The sequence below is a fragment of the Vanessa tameamea genome, chromosome 4 (assembly GCF_037043105.1).
Source record: "Vanessa tameamea isolate UH-Manoa-2023 chromosome 4, ilVanTame1 primary haplotype, whole genome shotgun sequence".
Taxonomy (NCBI): Eukaryota; Metazoa; Arthropoda; class Insecta; order Lepidoptera; family Nymphalidae; genus Vanessa; species Vanessa tameamea.
In genome coordinates this window covers 11,460,298-11,480,826 of record NC_087312.1, presented here as the reverse complement: position 1 = coordinate 11,480,826, position 20,529 = coordinate 11,460,298, and the positions used below count along the sequence as shown (strand labels likewise).

Here is a 20,529-nt window from a genome sequence, read left to right as displayed (position 1 = left end):
TTATATATATGATTTAATGAGAATTAACGAACATTTTCATAATTGCCATTTCAAGTAGAACCCTTTGATCAAAAATAATTTGTAATTTTAGTAGTTTACATACATGGTATGATAGTTCACCAATCATGACTTTGAAATACGTTTCAATATCAGTGGGTTTATACGTGTTCGATCCATTCATAATTATACATCTTAGTATTCAAATTTCGAATACATTTTTAGGAATACTTACACCAATCATCAAACCCATGACCAACTTGTTGTCGTGCAATGCAAAATGCAAAGATATATTATTTATATAATTTATTAAAACTTATTTTTAGAATCCTTCGTTTAAATCTCTTTTATTATTTAGCAGCTTTACAAAAAAAAAATACATTTTATCGATACCGACTTGAAAGTGCTTTTAACTTAAAATACTTTTCAGATACAATTTTATTTTGATTTTAATAGACGTGTTTCACAAATAAATATTTTTTTATTTGTGATATTAGGTATACACATCACAAATAAATATTTTATATAATATTTTTGTTGTTACTGTGTTACTTGGATAGTTAGATAATTGGTCCCTATTGTTTTCCGTGTGTTTTCATTTTTGTTGATTTTTCCGAATATTTGACTGGCTTTTAAATCAAGCAGATATCTCTATAAACTATTACACCTGATTACGAACAATTACTAAATGTGAGATAAGTTAAGATCTTGGATATTATTTCATTGGTTTCGTGTTAAACTATTATTTTAGAGGACGTCAAACAATATATATCACGGTCAGCTTCTATAGAGCTTTAAGCAAATCTGTGAAAATATTAGCAGTAATTGTACAGTAAATCTAAATTGTATCGTAACTCTTAATTTTTTGAATTGCTCACTTAAATTTAACTCGATATTTTAATTATTTCGATATTTGGTGAACGATATTTTCAGCGACAGCCATTATGACCTCATTCCGCTTGACAAATAATCCGACAAGGCAAGCAAAACAAATGAATTTACATGCTTTATTACATGCTTTCAGCACGTCTGAAGTTTGAAGTCACAATTTCGGAATCACAGGCAGCAGAAGTCAGCAGTATTATAAGATAGCCCACGCATATAGAGAATCTATAAGGAAACTCTTTGTTATAGAGTTTTTCAATGATCGTTATCCCTTCATAATATCCTTGAACATCTCCAAATAAATATTCTAAGCAAATATAATATAAATATACATATAATATAAAACTAACTAAACTAAACTAGTATTCTCATAACATGTTTTTTTAAACTTGCGCAGTATCAGCCATTTTACTCGAGAGCTTATGAAAGGCAGTCCCTAATTGCGCTTAGCATTTTAGCAACATTTAGCATTTACTGGATTTCATCCAAATCAGAAAAAAAATACGAAGCTGTTAAAATTCTGAAATTAGTACATTTATTTGATACAAAATTTGAAAAGTGTTTTTTTCTTAAGTTTTAGAATTAAAAGCTTTAAAATTGCAAGAGATTTTGTATCAACGATATCTTATATATTTATTCAACTGTAATTGATGAAAGTAAGGTTATATTTATTTTCCTTGAGTTATTTGGTAAGGATGTTTTCAATGTAATTTTAAGTTAAGAGTACACTAGAATACCATTATAAAGCATAAACATTTTAACAGGTTTTGCAATTTAAATAGTTATTTTACAACTGTCTTACTAAACTCATCTCAATCTTGTACACAATACAGAAAACATATTATACGTACTCGTAATTTCTCGAAGTAACAAGAATATGATACTTTTAGAAGTTTATTTATTTATAGAATTTTTTTTTTAAAATAATATTATTTCAACATTGTTAGATAAGCGAAAGTATCAAAATAAGACTTAAATATGTTTGTTCAATGATCTGATTATCAGAATAAAAAATAAAACTAAATCTTGTTATAGTTATTTTTTGCCTTTGTAAAGTTTTGCGTAAAAACTTCACTGATTGTCGGTTCGTTTGAAAATATTTCATCTTCGTTGTTAGAATATTGATAACATTTTTATTTAAGGATTTAATAAGAGTGATAGTTTGAATTTATCAAAGAATCAAAGTTTTGTTTAGTCTAATATTATGTTTTTTTCGTACCAAACATAAAGCTTTTCTTTTTCCCAAAAATTTACTTATAACATTACGATAACATTTTGTACGTTTGTTTTCATTCAAAATAATGAAATAAAAAATATGCTAAGAGCGAATGCTCGATAACGATTTTTAAAAAAAATGAAAAGAAAACATTAAACATTCCTTCCAAATAATATTATTACGATTTTTTAAATAAAACAGATGATGCAAATTTAATTTAATTAAATTCATAATTTAGCTAACGAGGTCTCGGAAGGAAAAATGTTGAGAAAAGCTTTCCCTTTAAACCTTTCCAATTAATTCACACTCACAAAGGTTTCAAGGTGAGCACAGCGACATTGAATAGAACGGAAAAATCCGTCTTCGTTTTTAAAACGATTGCTAGACTCCTCGGGGATTTTGAATTTGGAACTTAGAGTGGCCAGTTTTAATCAGGAGCTACCTGTAGCGGCTAAACATGTGCCTTAGATAGTCTGTCAGTTGCGCGCAGCCTTCCACGCGGAACGGTCGCGTGGTAGCGTCATGCCGCCCTGAACAGCGTTCGAACGCACCCGTCAGATTCGCGTCTAGTGCGGCATGTAAGAAAGAGAAGTTTATTCAATAATTACACACCAAATATTCACAGTTCGACTTGTAAATATATACATAAAAAGTTTAGGTCACCCGGACAAGTTTTGTTACAAATTTCTATATTGTGGTACTAGGCGTACGGGACCACCTGTTGTTCGCGATTTGGAATAGTCCAACGGACAACGTCAGAATCTGTTTACAAATGGGGGGCGCCCCCACCCCCAGTGACATGACGCAACCATTTATGGAGCGCCCTACACGTTACTATGGCGGAAAACATCAAGCGTGAAAATAGATTTCCGTGTTGTCACCATTTTTGATTCAATGTCATATTTTCCGAATTTAAACCATTGAGATAAATTCATTTTAAAATATATAGTATATTTTTGATAACTGAACTATTTGAAATTAATTTTCTACCTATTTAAAGGCTTCGTCGAATGAGGCATTAAAATATCGGACGAGTGCCGCCGGCGTTTGTAAACTAGCGCAACAAAGAGTATCTTGTGTTGAAATGTTCATTATAACTCTTATATCCAACGATACGTTAGTTGGCGCGTACAAAAGCCGACCACTGTGTTATATACTAGCCTTAAGTTAATTACGTGACTGTAATTATTCAAAACGCTGTAGTTTCATCAATAGTGTTTATATATGATAAAATAAAAATATGCAATACTTATCCAAGACTTGAGTCATTTGTTAGACATGCAACAGTAGACTATGTCCTTTCTCGGAGTTCAAGGTTGGTTCATAACAAATTTCATCAAATTCGATTTAGTGATTTGCCCGTAAACAACAGACAGACACACCGAGAAGAATAAGTTTAAATATACAATTTCCATTGAGGCTCCATAAGATAATTTAGAAACAATAAAATTAACGATACTATCCCACGCTCTGCTACGAATAATCTACTCTGAATTCACGCTACAAAGAAAACGGCATAATACAAGAAATTTAATTTCATTGGTTTTAATGCATCGCGTAAATCATACAAGAGTTTAATTATCTTATAAATCCCAGCATTTAAATTCACATGATATCGTTCTAAGTTTGGCATTCCCTTTATAATTATATCGCGTTATTTTGTTTGTATATAAATTAAGCTATCGATTGATATACACGCGTGCCTCCATTATCTTAATTGCATGTTTTGTTTAATCTACACACTATGAATGTTGCACAATCAGATTAGGATTGTATTTCAAAGCAACTGACAAGCTAATTAATTAATCGTTACACTAATTCAAAACCAATCTGAAAATTGACCAATATGGAACTATTAAATTGATTCGAATTAACAGATTCAATATCGATTTATATTTGTTTATTATTGTTAAAGTCTATTTGAACGATTTATTTTGAATGCATATATAATTATTTATAAAGGCGGTCCCGTCACCTACGCAACAGTTACTAGAAAAATAGAACGGTACTAAGTCCGTTTGTGTTAATGTGTTCTAGTGAAATCGTCATAAATCGACAACATCTGTGAATAACTAAAAAAGTTTATATGTACATTGCTTATGACGCTGCAACGTATCAAAACAAACACAGAAGTGAAACGGTAGTTGGAGTGATTGATTGTGTGAACCAATTCCCTTTGAAGTGTTAAGAGCGAAACTGGTTATCTGTGAACTGGAGGTAGCGTATAATGTGATGATGAGACGTGGCAAGGCTTTGTTGGAGGGTAGTAGGCAGGGCTCCGTGGACGGAAACAGTAATGTGGCTAACGATAAAGAGCTGGTGCACAAGTGTCACAGCGACCCTGGGGGCGGTAGAGCCCTGGGTGCAGCTCCAAGGACGCACAGACATCGATCGGTATCGGGCGCGTTGAGGAAATGTGTTCTTACGCTGGACGGTTACTCCTATGTCATAGGTAGGTTTTAAATTTGATTATTATCGCCTTTAACGTTAAATGTTAAGTAATGTTGATTTGTTAAGCAAATCTGTGTGTTCTTTTTTCGAATACCGAATCAATTATAATAAAAAAAAATGTTAATAAATAAGTCAATTAGTGTCTATATTCTTTTTTTTTAAATGTATTATTCATTTCTATTGCGTTTATGTTCTAAGCGGTATGTTTTGAATATGTATGTTTGTATTTAATATGACTGCGAGCGAGCGCTTGTAAGTCGTAATAATGTTTTGCTATCTACATTGTTTAATTATTTACATTCGTTATTATAGAAAACAACTATCCGGTTACTTCGAACTTAATTTATTGCATTCTAGGAATATATCATGACTAGCTACACGCACGGTTTTGTACGCACTCAAAGTTGCATAGTCTTCAAACCTTTCTCAATATCCGACTGATAAATTTTGAGATGAGCGCGCTCAAACTTTTCTGTTTTATATATTATTGATAAAGATGTAAAAAAAGCCGAGTTAGCACAATGGTAAGAACAAGGGAATCTTGACCGCTGATTGCAGGTTCAAACCCAGGCAAAGACATCTGAAATTTCAATTGCTTGATTTGTGTATATAATTCATGCTATGCTGGGTTCTGAAAGAAAACATCGTGAGAAGTGAAAACCACATATGTATCCACCGACTCGCATCGGAGCATCATGGTGCAATGAACTTCAAACCATCTCCTCTAAATGGATACGAGGCCTTAGCTCAGCTTAAGATGTAAAAAACAATAACTAATCATAATCAATTCAATGTGTGTTAGTCCTTATTCAATTCAAACTGCATGAAATAGTATTCGGAGGTCCTTTACTGTCGGCCGCCTGCCCGACGCCAACCGTTCCTTTTCTGTTCGGTTAGTTAATGCAAATAAAAACAAAAATGTTTACAAATATTATATGATTTGGTGATAGGGCTTTGTGCAAGTGTGAGTACGTACCACCCACACAGATATTCTACCGCCAAACAGCAATACTTAATATTGTTGTGTTCCGGTTTGAAGGGTGAGTGAGCAAGTGTAACTACAAGCATAAGGGACATACATCTTAGTTCCTAATTTTCGTGGCGCATTGGTGATGTAGGAAACAATAAAAAAAATCTTACGACGCCAATGTCTAGCAGTGGTAACCAAGTTATGTAAAATAAAAATATATATATAAATATTTTAAATAATAAAAACCGAGCTACTTATAAAAAGGTTGAAAGACAAATATTAAAAATAAAAATTCCAGCCGACCATGAAGACTATTCTATAGCGAAACCACGAAAATTAATCGAAGTTTGTGAGAACGGTCTTCATGATATACCTTCTGATAAGTATCGTTACAACTGGACGTGAGTCCATTTACTACAAAAATAAGGCACAATTGTATCCGATTCTCGGTGCGTAGATATTGCTTTAGTATTCTATGGATGAGGTGAACTTCGGTAGGAAGTAACCGAGGACAGAAATAATAAACATTTCTTGTAAAAATATTTCTTCTCAAGAAATATTTTTAAATGTTGTAATAAACGCTGACACATTTAATATTATTTATTGACGTATTAAAAAATCCTTAATTATTTGACCCTACTGGGAATTTGCATCCGCTTTTAATTTTGCTGTTAACCATCGTCATCACCTGTGATTATAAAATAGTTCAAGGTGCAAACGTAATGATATGCGAATAATAAAAAAAAATATTTGGATGATAAAAAAAATGGCAAGAAAAATATTTTAACAAATAAAAGTCAGAATAAAAAAAATAAATAAACAAAAAATATATTTTAAATCAGTGCAATATCCTAGCCGATTGTTTGACGGAAAATAAAATTGATGCAAAGTATTGTTTATCATAGGATATTAAAATTTTTAGCGTTCTACATTTTTATTTAAACCAGAGCCAGCCAGTGTAATAACTTAAAACTCAGCGTAAAATAATTTAAAAATAAATATATATATTTTTTTTGTTTTGCTTATATTGTAAATATATGTGTGTAAATATCGAGTTGTATTTCATACGATACAAATAACTTTGAATATCCATTAGCCTCCAGTTTGCTTGATTTTTATACATCGGCTATCAATAAATACAAAAAAATATATATTCGTAATATGTAAACGACCTTTGGAATAAAATTCGCACGCATTTCGCTTATTAACAACATGAATATTATAATATTTATTTATGTTCAGTGTTTGTCATTTAGAAAATTATATAGATATTTTATTAATTTCCAATTAAATGGATCAAAAAAAAGTTAATACTGAATGTCGAGAGAACGAGATAAGAACTTCGTAATTGTTTGTTTTTTTAGGAAACTCTCCGAGCTCGGACGAGTTCAACCTAATTATAAGAGCTCGGAGTTTTAAGAAAAAAGTCGACTAGAACTGTGTAATAATTCCGTTACATTGAAAATTTAAAATGTTAATAAAATGCTGTTTTAATTAAAAAACTAATTTCATTTTTTTTTAATTTATATTATAAAATTGTCATCTCGTCCATGTTTTCACCACATCTTAAGGCTTTGCTTGGGAATGATTTCTTGATTTAACAATTTAAACGATGCTATCGTATTTTACAGTTTGTATACAATAATTGCTTAAAGATCGTCATTTTGATCTGTAATGGTTAAACGATAAATCTTGGATACCGATTTAAAGTCATTCGCTATTTCATAGATCAGATTTTTATCGTTAATGTTTATATTAATAATTTCGGGCAGGTCTACAATAGACCTGATCGAAACCTATCCAAAACTATAGATCGTTAAAAAGATTAATTTTTAGTGCCAGCAAATATCCGCAAAATTCGCATAATCGAGATATTTCGATATTAGATCCATGAAATTCAATGACATGACAGTTCAACGGGCGGCCATATTTGACGTTTACGTGTGCATTCAAAAAGTGTGTTCCAAATAATAATTTTGTGCAGAAGTACGGTGGACTCAATGGAGACTTATCCTAAATAAATTAAAAATAAACTTTTAAAAATTATTATATAATATATGAAAAATATTTGTTTATTTTTATTTATTTTTTTACTACCTGAGCAATGTCGGATTTTAATCTAGTGTTATAATCATTACAGTCAATGTCGCAAAACAGTTTCTGTCACGATCACGATCTTAATCTGCGGTGGGATTCGATTTTATTCTCACAATAATTAGCACTGTGGGCACAGATATAGAAGATCAATCTTATAAGCCAGTTCGAGTTCCATTAGAACCTTTTTCAAAACAAATCAAATAAATTTTATTCAAATAAACTACACAACGAAGCGTCTTTTAATCGTCGATATTAAAATACTACCACCGTTTCGGAAAGCAGCCTCCAGCGAGAAGAAACGGCAAGAAACTCGCATAGTTGCTCTTTTCAAATAAACAGATTTGCAATGCTTTTTTTTTACAATAATTAGTGTCCTGTGGTGGAACCCGAGCCTAAATCCAGGCGTTTTTTTTTCTAAAAAGTACTCTTTTAATGAATAATAAGACTTATTTATTAATTTAGACTTAATAAACTTTTTAAATTTCGTAAATGGTAAATTGGTTACATTTCCCGGTATCTTATTATATATGCGTATACCATTGCCGAAAAACGTTCTCTTTACCGTATGCAAACGGAAAGTAGGGGTTACAAGTTTATTCTTATTTATTGTATTAATAGTATGTATATCAGCTTTTATGGAATACTTTTGTATATTCTTCTGTATAAACATTATATTATCATAAATATGTTGTGAAGTAGCCGTTAATACGCCTATTTCTTTAAATTTTTCGCGTAATGATGTCCTAGAGCTAATTTTTTAAATAGTTCGGATAGCTCTTTTCTGCATTTTATTAATGAAGTATATAGTCAAATCGAATTATTCACATATTATTATTAAAGTAAATTATATGAAATACTAACTTGTTTTATTTCATACAATAAAAGGTAAAATGTTATCCGTAAAATGCAAAGAGCTCTCTGATAAGTTTACAAGTTAAATTCATGTGGAATAGCTTGAAACGAAAAGCCTTTTGTCCGTGATTAGATTTAAATTAATTTTGTCTATTCGAAACGAAATGTTTCCGCATTTCGCTACGGAAACTTGATTTCACATCGTGAAACTATTTGCGGTGTTGCCACATTTTGTCTAACTATTGTGGGTTTTCAATGAATATACAAATATACCACGTGATTTGATATCGTCATCTCCAACATTGTGCGCAATAATTTGACGATATTAAAGTGTATGTAGGGACTTCATCATTCACTTGCAATCTTTTATTTGGGTTTGGTATTGTGCTTTAATAATACGAGAAAATTTATTTGACATAATTTTTTTTCCAGACCTGGCTGACGCTAAACCTCATTATAAAGGCACTATTTAATCATCGTTAATATTGTGATTTATGTTCATAATATTAAAAAATCATTAAATCTAGTAGTTTTATGATAATGGGCAGATGATATAAATATTTATATAAAAGATCATATATCTCATTATATAAATGGTAAAAAAATATAAGAACTGATTAACTTAAAATCAATATCGATATTAAATGGTATACGCAATTCTTCTTTATCTTGTATAATAATGACCTTGAAATTACGCAAACCAATTGCTTTTTAATGGGTTTCTAAAGCCATCTCAAAGTATACTTTCCTTTGAAGCGTGCAAAGCATAATTATTATGTCCGATAATAAAAAATGTTTGAACCAATTTTAATTTACGTATTATTAAACTTATTATACAAAATTAGAGAAGGGGGCAGAAATTCTATAGTTCCATTGGCAAGGATATCCTGTGATAAAAGATATCCTCATTTTATTTGTACTTATTGAGAAAAAAAAACAGCGAAACGGAATAACTGTAGGATAAATAATATTCGTGATGTAATCTTGATACTTGAATAGTATGACATCGCTTAATCTGATAGGAATTAAAATTAGCAATGACAAAATATTTAAAGTCAACGGAAGTAAAAAATATGAAATATATTTAACGTGACGTGACGTGACGTCCATGTTCCGCGTTGGTAACGTGAATAAGTTCTTTATAATCGTATGTACATTACAATTTAGTGAACAAATATAAAATAATTATGGAATTTTTTCGCTCATTTCATTCCGTCATAGACCTAATAATTACTTTCAATTTGAAGCATTGATTGTCTAATTTATGGCTAGGACATTGACCTTTTGAAATGTTTATGATTTTAACTATGTAAACTGGATGCATTTTTGGGTCGAGTAGTTGTAAAAATGGATTTAAATTTAGAATATTTTGACAGATATATTTATTTCCTGTAAGTTTTTTGCTTGACTTAATTTGTAACGTTGGAATTTTTGTGTCCTTTTTTTACTTTCGAATAAGAACTTTGGATCGTAACTAACAGTAGCTCATTAATACAATGAAACATTATAAAGCAAAGTTTTTAAATTCAATACATTATTTAATCAAATTGTATTTATATAAAAGGAACTCTGAAAGTAAAAGCAAATAAATTTCACATTAATATATAGACGAAAACAAGTTCCTTTTAAAAATAAAAGGTTTGTGGCCCATTTCGATATGCTGGTTAATCGAGAGTTAGTGTAGATTTGTACAGATGGCAGAATTTAATCAGACCCAGCACCTTCCTCACGATGTTTTTCGACACACCCGAAGTACGTTAAAATTTATTTGGGCTTTCTAGGAACTCAACAAAAAAAAATCAAAATATACTTCATTCAAGTAGGCTTTTACAAGCACTTTTGAATCGTCATTTAACAAACTTTATTATGTGAAGCTACCACCGTTTCGGAATGTAGATTCTACCGAGAAGAGCCGGCAAGAAATTATCAGTAGTTACTCTTTTTCAACAATTAAAAATAGAGTCATGTTAGTTAAATACAATTATTATTATGTATGTGATATACCCTACCTGGAAGTCAACAAGTATTAACTCCACGCTTTTTTATCATCTGTACATTCTTGTATTAAATAATATGCCTTCTTTATCAATGTATTTTTTACAAATTATTTGAATTTATGCATCGGCTAAGTTGTAAAAATGTCTGCGGAATTTTATTACAGAAACGGATACCTTGTCCCAAGAAGGATTTATTGACTTTGCAAACGCATGTTATTTCAACAAAGATATATTTTATCTACTGGGCTATACAAATTCCTTTACATCACTTGGCGGTAGGGCTTTGTGCAAACCCGTCTTGGTCTGGGCACTCATCAGATATTCTACTGCCAAACAGCAATACTTAGTATTATTGTGTTCCGGTTTGAAGCTCCCACTTCAGCCAGTGTAACTAAAGACACAACAGATATAACATCTTCGTTCTCAAGTTGGTTATACAGCGCCAATGTCTATGAGTGGTGGTGAACACTTACCATCAGGCCGATTGTTCGTACACACCTGTGACATAAAATAACAACTACAGTATTAAAATAGTGTATCTTATACCCTGAGAAGTTCTAGGTGATTTAAATTACTATTTGTTCATTTCGAAAATACATTAAACGTACAAAGAGTTTTTATTCTTAGTATAAATGGTAGCTCAAAGATTGTGGTATACAAAACGAGATAAGCCTTTTCGTGGTTCTATTTAGTTTTCTTTTGTGAGTTCGATAAGATATTCAGACAATGCTTGGATTATTGTTAAAAGCCTATTGCCGAATTATATTATTTACGTAACAAAGAAACTTTTTGCAAATTAAAGTAAAAACAAATATCGAACCAGATCTGGTATAAGGTGAATGTCAAATGGTTACATCACTCCAAAATTTGTTTTTTAATCATAATGATGATAATGATGTCGTACTGATCGACTTCGGTCGAGTTGGCTAATCTTATGGGTTACCAGCAAACTCAAGCTCAAAACGAATTATAGTGAGTTTGATTGATTATGTATTATAAAGAGTTCAGTCGCAGGACCAAGGGTTTCCGCTTTACTTTAAGGATTGGAGTGTACACTTTAAACTTCTAGACCCCGGGCTCGTACTGAGAACTCTTCGACTAACAATCATCTTCATTTTGTATTACTTAACTGTCATTTGGACAGTATTAATTTGAGCTAACGTATATAATATCATATATATATAATATACTTTAATGATTATAATTACGAGTTAATATTTTGTACTGATTAATATTAAAAGAACCGAGATGGCTCAGTAGTTAGTAGTGGAATACGTTAACCTTAACCAGAGACCGCCAGTACGAATCTGGACTAACTGCAATGTGTCGATTTTGTACAGATCATCCTGTGTTCGGCTGTGAAGGAAAACTATAGGAAACTCGTATTTATCAGATAAACTTCTACCATACGTTTAACCATCAAACAGCATTGTAGTGTGTTAATATAACCTCCAAATATTCTTCCAAAGATAAAAGGTCTGCGATAGTAGATTCTATTACTTTACTCTACTTTTACTGAATCTGGATTATTACATGATATTGATGATGATTAATTTAATCAGATTACTGTTTCGAGATAGTCAAGTAGCGGTCTATATAACTCAGTAACACTCCGCATCTCACATTTCTCCATCACAGTTATGTTTACCAATATTACGCTGTGGTAGTAAATCGATGATCACATTACACAACACATATTAAATAAACAGCTTCGCCATTTTACTTCAACAGTTCACTTTGTACAACCAATAATATTAACCAAGCTTGATTAAAATTAGAAACCTAAAGTTTAATATACTCGTAATATTTATATTATATATGTATCAAAAATTCCATTAATAATAATAAGTGTTAAAAATAATAGTGTCGTTTTGTCTTCAGCAAGTGATACAATTGACTCGAAAGATTTAATTTTTTTTTATTTAAATCAAATTTACAATTAACAACTCAATGTTAAATAGATACATTCGCCAATAGAAACTGGCAAAATATATACGCTGTCTATCACGGGTCTAAGATAATATGACCTTGGACATGCACTATTTCAATCACCATTCAAACCGTAATACAAAAATACATAGCTCACCAGCCATTAATGCAAATATTAATATACGTGGGTACCACGTTGATACCACCCTAACACCTACCTATAATTCATGAAAATTGCTTACAAAATCCCCTTTCAATGAAAAACAATCACTAAACATAGGTTCCTATAAGCTTCGTAACAAGCGGGAAGGCTGTGTTACAAACGGTGACATGTCTATCAGTATCGTGACGTCTATTTTGTTATCAGAAACGTTATGATTACGCTATCAGATAACCGTGATGTAGCATTAATCGAATGTGTTTGTAAGTCTACTTTACCACGCGTCGTCCAGAAGTATATTTAGATAAAATACGAATGAATGTGAACGACGCTATTATGAAATATTTTTTTTATATATTTATTGAGCAAGTTCATTTGTCTAGGTACCTATGTAATTTAGTAAGGTAATATCACTGTTCAGTGGTAAAATATGTAATGACTTATGAAATATTCTGCTGCCAAGCCAATTTAGTATTGTGATGTCCCGGTTTGAAGGTTGACCAGTGTAACTTCAGGCATAAGGAGCATACCATCTTGTCTTACAATAAATTTAAAATATATTACTAGCTTATGCCCATAGTGTCGCCTACGTGGAGTTTATTTAATAACGAGAGTCTATTTTTGTGTCAATCGGGTGTTTTGAGAGGTTTTATTGTAATAACTCCAACTTAATACCGATAAAAAATACGCAATCATTTTCATTCAAATCATATTTTTATTAGACAAAGTTTCATCTAAATATGTTTAATATTTAAGTTTCGTTAGAAATAAACCATTTAAAATATTATAGTCACGTTTAATAGTATTAATTTTGAATTTAATTAGTACAACCAATATCATAGCAAAATCTATTAATTTCCTCTTGTAAACTAATTACTATCTGAGTAATATTTATCATTATGAGCATTATCCTGCAAGCAACTAATAATAATAATTAAATATAGGTTACTTATTTCAAGGTCAAATTGACGGAACGATCTGTGTTATAAAAACATCAAAAACTCAACCTTCAACTTCACAACCCATGTGATTCGTGTTTTTGATAGTAAGTGGTCACCACCGCCCATAGACAATGGCGCTGTAAGAAATATTAATCATTCCTTACATTGTCAATGCATCACCAACGTTGGGTACTAAGGTATTACGTCCCTTGTGCCTGTAGTTGCTCACTCACCCTTCAAACCGGAACACAACAATACTGAGTACTGTTGTTTGGCGGTAGGATATCTGATGAGTGGGTGGTACCTACCCAGACGGGCTTGCACAAAGCCCTACCACCAAGTTTGTTGTGAGATTTAACGAATAATGAATAATCAAACTTTGAACATCGATTTCAGTCATTTGTTTAGACATTGTCACAGCACGATTCAATCAAACGTCTCATCAAGATCGCGCCCAAGGCGTTTTGACATTAATTCACGTGTTCGCTAACGTGCCTTATCGTAACTCGATAAATAACTTTCAAATTGATATTAGACAGTCGATTACAGCTTCACTTCAGATCATAAAGGATAGATTTAAAGTAAAACTTCGATATCATATTTCGATTCCTCTAGAAGTTTTGTGAAACCGCTGTGAATTAATTATAAGTATAATACTTAGCAAAATTGTTGTTTTTTTTTTATTTGCATATTAGTATTCGAATTAGTGTTTAAATTATAATAATTTTCACATATAGTTTTCTTAATTAATATTGTTTTAATTGTTGTATGAAAGTCATATTATACATTAAACATATATGATATAAATGATGGAAAAGCATTGATTTGGTAATATGAAATGGTATGTAACAAGTAAGTGGACCGGCAAATGGGCCTACTGATGGTAAGTGGTCACCACCGCCCGTATACATTGGTGCTTTAAGAAATATTACCATATAAAAACAATTCCTTATATCACGCAAATTGCCACAAACCTTAGAAGCTAAGATGGTATGTCCCTTTTGCCTGTAGTTACACTGGCTCACTCACCCTTCAAAACAATATGAAGTATTATAAATGTAATTGTTTTTATGTAGTTGATCAATATATCTTGTTTGATATAGATATAGATTTTCCAATAGCATCAGTGACCCATGATAAACCTTCGTTGTCAATTATCGTAATGGCAAATTTTATTTGAATTTAATTGAAAATTATGTTTGCAAATAGTTCATATCATTCAGATAACGTAATAATTTGATATATTAACAAATACGTTGATCTTAAATCTCTTTGTATATAAATAAAACGAGAACCCGAATTTGTGTTATATAAGCTTTTACTTGGGTATTTATTTGATGTCACAAATATGTCTCAAATGAGAACAATGAGGGATATACGACATTTTATTATATACTGAGATGTTTTTATATTGTTAGGGTGACAATATATTAATTTTTCCACTGGATATTCTTTATCTTTAAAATTATAAAATTCAACTGTATTCGAATGCAAATATTAATATTATTAACATAATAATATCATTTTAATTCTCAAAATATGGTGAATATGTTGACTTATTGTGCAAATCATAGAATGGAGTTGTTTTAATTTTTTGAAGAGCACGAACGCTCTAATGAATAAAATCAAAAATGTTTTTTTTTTTTTTTTTATATTTCAAAACAAACGTTGTGTCCACACATTACGAATTCATATCTTGTCAAGATGTATAAATGTGTATTAATCGTGCTTCATCGATAGCATCTGTATTTACGTTAAACATACGCGGCTATGGAATGCAAACGTAGGTAAATAATTACCTGATAAACTATAATTAATCTCTGATTATTCTTCTATAACCTGTCATTGATAGAATATTTTAGGATCAAGGCCCAGGAAAAAAAAGTTAATATTGTTATGTACATATCACTTTCAGACATTTTACAATCGAGTTTCGAGAAAAAAGCTTTTTCTAATCCTGATTTTTAATGTCAACATAAATATATATATATATATATATTTAATGTTTAGTATATTTTGGTATCTAAAATTATTTCGTTAAGATTTCTTACTTATTATATAAGCTATAATTTAGATAGTTTAAGAGAAATATTTTGGGTTTGTTGAATTAAAAAGTAATAAAGATAAATCTAAATTCAAAATTGAATATTAATCATTCAAAGTCAACTACTAAGTTAGTCGAAATTCGTCACGAAATTAATCTATTTGTGTCAATATTATTAGAATAAAATATTAACCTTGTCTGAGATTTTTTATTTAGCAATATATTTCATAATATATTTATTTTAGAAAATACGATTACGTAACTCCGTCTACATTTATTAATTTATCAATATTAACTTTACGATGAACGAAAGCACTCCTTCATTCAATTCAGCTTAAAACTGCATCTATAAATAACCTTTTAATTAGTTTTAAGGGCCGGACCTGTCTTAGAAGTTATATACTATGCTGTCCTAGAAAGATAAATTATGTTGACACATGTAATGTACGCTAATAGCCACCTCGCCGTATATGGGAGGGCCGGCTTTGAACAATACACGTTTATAATATGGTATTTTGCAACTTAAGGTATCGAACACACATGCACGATCAAGCGAAGCCAATTTATCCAAGACGCACAATCATTTGTAAAGCCGTGGCCACACTTGTGTAAACAAATGACTAAAAAGTTTTTATTTCATTTAATTTCTTAGCTGAAAGATGAAGTGGCTACCTAATGGCAACTGGGCAAAGACACTCATAGGCATTGGCACTGTAATATATATTGGCCATCACTTACATCTTCAATGTGTAAGCCTTGGGAACTAAGATGTTATATCTCTTGCGCCTGTACACTGGCTTCTTCGAACCGAAACACAACAGCATCAAGTATTACTGCTTTACAGTTGAAAATGTACTGAATAGTAGCTATCTAAATGGACTTGCAAAAACCATTACTACCAAGAAAAAGATTTACAAATGACGAAAAATTATTTGCCTACCTCTGATTTCACAAGCATATCATATTGTTAGAGTGGCATATAAAGTTTAATTTCGACATATTATAATTAGATTAACATATGTTTTTTTTTTTACTTATATCTTGCTATTCAAAACTTAAGCTACGTCCACATCTGTACGATTGAGTGACTGTTTTAGTTGTTCTCATCTTACGTCAGAGATGATTTCGCTTTATGTTCTTAATTACTTCGTTTACTCGCGAAAGTGCGGGTACAAGAAGATCTTTTCATAAAATATTTTAAGATGCAGTGCAATGAAATGTCTCTCCATTGTGCTAATGACCTTTATGCGTAATAAATAACTAGTAACTCAAACCTAAATTAGATCTTAACATCTAACATAGGTTTTAAATATAAAATGATTTTACTATTTGATAATATATTTTGGCGCAACCTAAATTGAACCGATTCGGGTATCGTGACGTCAGACGGCATAACAATCTTATGCCGTCATACCGCGACTTTTACATGTCGTGCGTGACGTCACAATCTGTACTAATATTGTAAATGATTAAGTAGTTTTGTCTGTCTGTTGATTTTTCATCCAAATCACTGAAACGAATTTCATGAGATTTGGTATGAAGCTTGAACTCCAAGCAAGGACAGAAACTATTTTTTATGGCTAATTGACGAACAATCCCTCAAACGCGAGCGAAAACGAGTGAAGGGAGCGACGAGTATACATTGTGAATATGATTTTTATATAAATTTACACAAAATAAAGATTCAAAATGTTTAATGGCTTAAGAGCCGCCTAGATATGAAAAAGGCACAGGATCAGTCCTGAGACCTAGGGCTATAATGTCGTCCCCACTCCAAACACAAGCATTAAGCTTAATTTGTGGGGAAAATAGGTATACAATAATGGGGCATTACTAAAAAAAAAACTTGTAAAAAAAAAATATTTAATCTTTGATTTTGATAAATCTTTCCTTATTTTTCTAATGAGATAGTAATAAATTTACCGATATTCATTTATTAACTGGACATATTTTAACAATAGTATGTAATTACGTCATATCCCGACATTGTATGTTAATATGCATTGATATGCTTATCACTTCTTCTTTTTGTATGTTAAAATACTTATGTATCGTAACGCACTAGCGAACGGATTGACGTAGATTAGTAAGATTGTATTTTAATATCACTGAATTATTTTAAGCTAAGAAAGAAACCAAGACATGCTTTTTCAAAAAAAAATGCTATTTCTTCATTTCATTTCTATTATAAGTTTATTGTATAATTTGTATTTTAATAAACTTCTAACAAAATTAAATGTACTTGTAAATAAAAGTAAAAAGTAATGGGACTCCTATTCTCTCGATTAGAAGGAGAAGGGAAACCTTATTCTAACGCACTCCTTTACTCCAGATATATTAGTATAAAAATGTCACACATTTTCATGAGATATTTTCCTGTGCTACTAAGCATGAGTATAATTTTAAGCACATCAAAGACCAGTGGTGCTTGCCCGGGATTGAACACGTAATACTTGGTTTTGACATGATTGAGCCACTGGCAAATAATAACAGTTTAATTTTGCGATTGTATGTATATAGTTGTAATATATTTTAGTTCGGGATGATATAGGTAATGTCTAATGAAATTATATTTTTACGACCCTTGGCAGGATTTGCTATCCTTCACACTATACAGGATATAAACGTGGGAAGGGTTGCAAGCGATTGGCTGGTTACAAATTAGTATAATAACTGAAAATATTTGAATATAACAGCAATAATTACGCTTCGGTTAGCTATAATAAAAACTGGAAAATTTTGAGCACTATTGTACTATTTCCGCTATTGTCCAAAACAAAGCAACAAAACATCTTGAAACAATGGCTGGAATACGAAAACCGTTACGGAAAGGGCCGACAGTACAAAGAGCACTTTGATCTCAAGATCTAGAAACAAAATCACAAGGATGTAAGTAAAACAGATGTAGATGTAAACAACATAACACTTTACATTGGTTTAGAATGATATTTGATGTGAGATATTTTGCGATTTATTTATAAAAAAAATTGACAGCCTTTAGATGTATGATGTAGACCACTGTTGGATGTACTCTCTTTTTTAAGAAGAAGCTATAAAACTTATTTCAACAAGGTATTCCAATGCGTTTACTGGCAAGTTTTTGTACGAGGATTCCTTAGGCTCCTGGCACGAGATGAATTATTAACACAAATTAAGCACATAACATTCATCCGATGGTTCCTGCCCGGGATTTGAACTCGGAATATTGGCACGATTCACTCTTCATGTTGTGAGTAATCACGATGGTCCAAATTATGATTCAACAAGAGTCATATTATACCATGATAAAATTAAATCTAATATTACAATATCGATACGTTAATTTTATTTGAATATATTACTTAATAAGTCTTTATTTAAAATTTATAACAAGCCGTTATTCAGCTACAATTAAATAATGTCCATGACTAAGTCTCATGTTAAGCGAGTATTTATGTTCGTAAAATTTTACGATGATGAAATTTTCATTTCATTTCAAAAAAATTTGACAACGTGAAAAATTAAACAATTGCTTATTTAATTGTCTTAAATATTTATTCTAGATTTTATTTTGACATCTGATAATATAAAGAGAAACTAGAATTTTATTCTCTGGCATATTTTCTTAAGACATTAATAGCTCATGTTAAGCTGTGGCAGACTATAAAAGCATAAAGCGTCTCAAAAGACCATTAAGATGATGTGCTCATAACTTTATACGATATTTTCAATTCGGCACTTTCGACACACGATCTACCTAAGCGCAGCTGGACAAGATGGGAAGCGCCAGACTGAAAATATCAAATAATCTAAGACAACATTTTAAATCCAGAATTCAAACTGTCAAAATATTCAAACTGTTCAAAAGAGCAGGACTGAAAATTTTATCATTGACAAAATATATAAATTCCAAAAATAGTTTAATCACCTTAAGCATTGCCCAAGCGATCAATTAAATTAATTGGATTAAAAAAAATATTAAAAAAACACTACAGTGATGTACTAATAAAATTTCATTTTCTGATCATATTATTGATGACGGTTATTGACCTATTGCTTTGAAAAATCTGTCTCTAATGGATTCTTGCTAATAAATAGGGATATTATATCACCCATTAGTGGATACGTTACCAACCTTGGAACGTAAATTATCATGTCCTTTGTACTTGTAATTGCTGGTTCGAACACCTTTAATGCTAACACTGACAAAACAAACCGTGCCTGACTCTCGAATAATTAAAGAACACGTACCTTAGCTTTTCAGTCTGTAACAATGGTTAATATAACTAAATATGTTTAACGTTAATTACGAAGATCAACTATGAGCTACATAATAATAACACATATTAGGAACATTTAATATATTTAATAGAATTATAATAATACACATATAAGAAAGAAAATTATCAACGTAAATATAAATTCCCTATTTATCAAAAACACAAAAAAGCAATTGTCTTTAATACAAATTTAAATGTTCTAAATGTTTTTTCTCTCCCATTTTCAATCAAGAGGATTTAAATAAAAAAGACATTACAGCTCGTTAGTAAGTATGAAGAAGGTATAAGGTTTACTGTTTAAAAAATGTAACGTGTCCGAATCAATTGGTCAAGCTGCCCTTCTATATTCATTAGTCTGTGGCTAGCGACCTCTTGCTGACATTTCCATCGTGATTTTAGATCACAGAAGCCGAGACCGAGTCAGACTGACAATTCGTAGTCTTCTTTCGCCTTGTTGTTTAAATGAATTTGTTTTAGACACGGAAGTTCGTATTGTATTCCGTATTCTTTGGCTACGACTTGTTTAACTGTATTATAAACAATCTAACTTTTCCTTAGAATAATTGTCAGACAGATTACATATTATAATCTTGTTTGAATTATTTTAATAAGAAGAAAATTAAATATAATATGATAATATTATTCGTTGTTGTTACGCGATTCCTATTGGCTTAAAACTTCGAAATTAATGCAATTATGACTGTGAAGGTGTCAACCATTAATCGTGAATT

The 20,529-nt window shown here is 30.9% G+C and overlaps 1 protein-coding gene across 8 annotated transcripts in view; it reads left to right on the top strand.

The window, feature by feature from the left end:
• Positions 1 to 20,529, top strand: part of Pde1c (Phosphodiesterase 1c) — a 442,898-nt gene that overhangs the window by 260,254 nt on the left and 162,115 nt on the right. Inside the window, exon 1 of one of the 8 annotated variants that reach the window (XM_064220715.1) lies at positions 4,192 to 4,550. The exons of the other annotated variants lie outside the window; for them this stretch is intronic. Within the exon in view, the coding sequence (XP_064076785.1) occupies positions 4,331 to 4,550 (220 nt within the window). The 5' untranslated portion in view covers positions 4,192 to 4,330. Of the gene's footprint in view, positions 1 to 4,191; positions 4,551 to 20,529 lie in introns of those variants that run through there. 8 annotated transcript variants of the gene reach the window in all.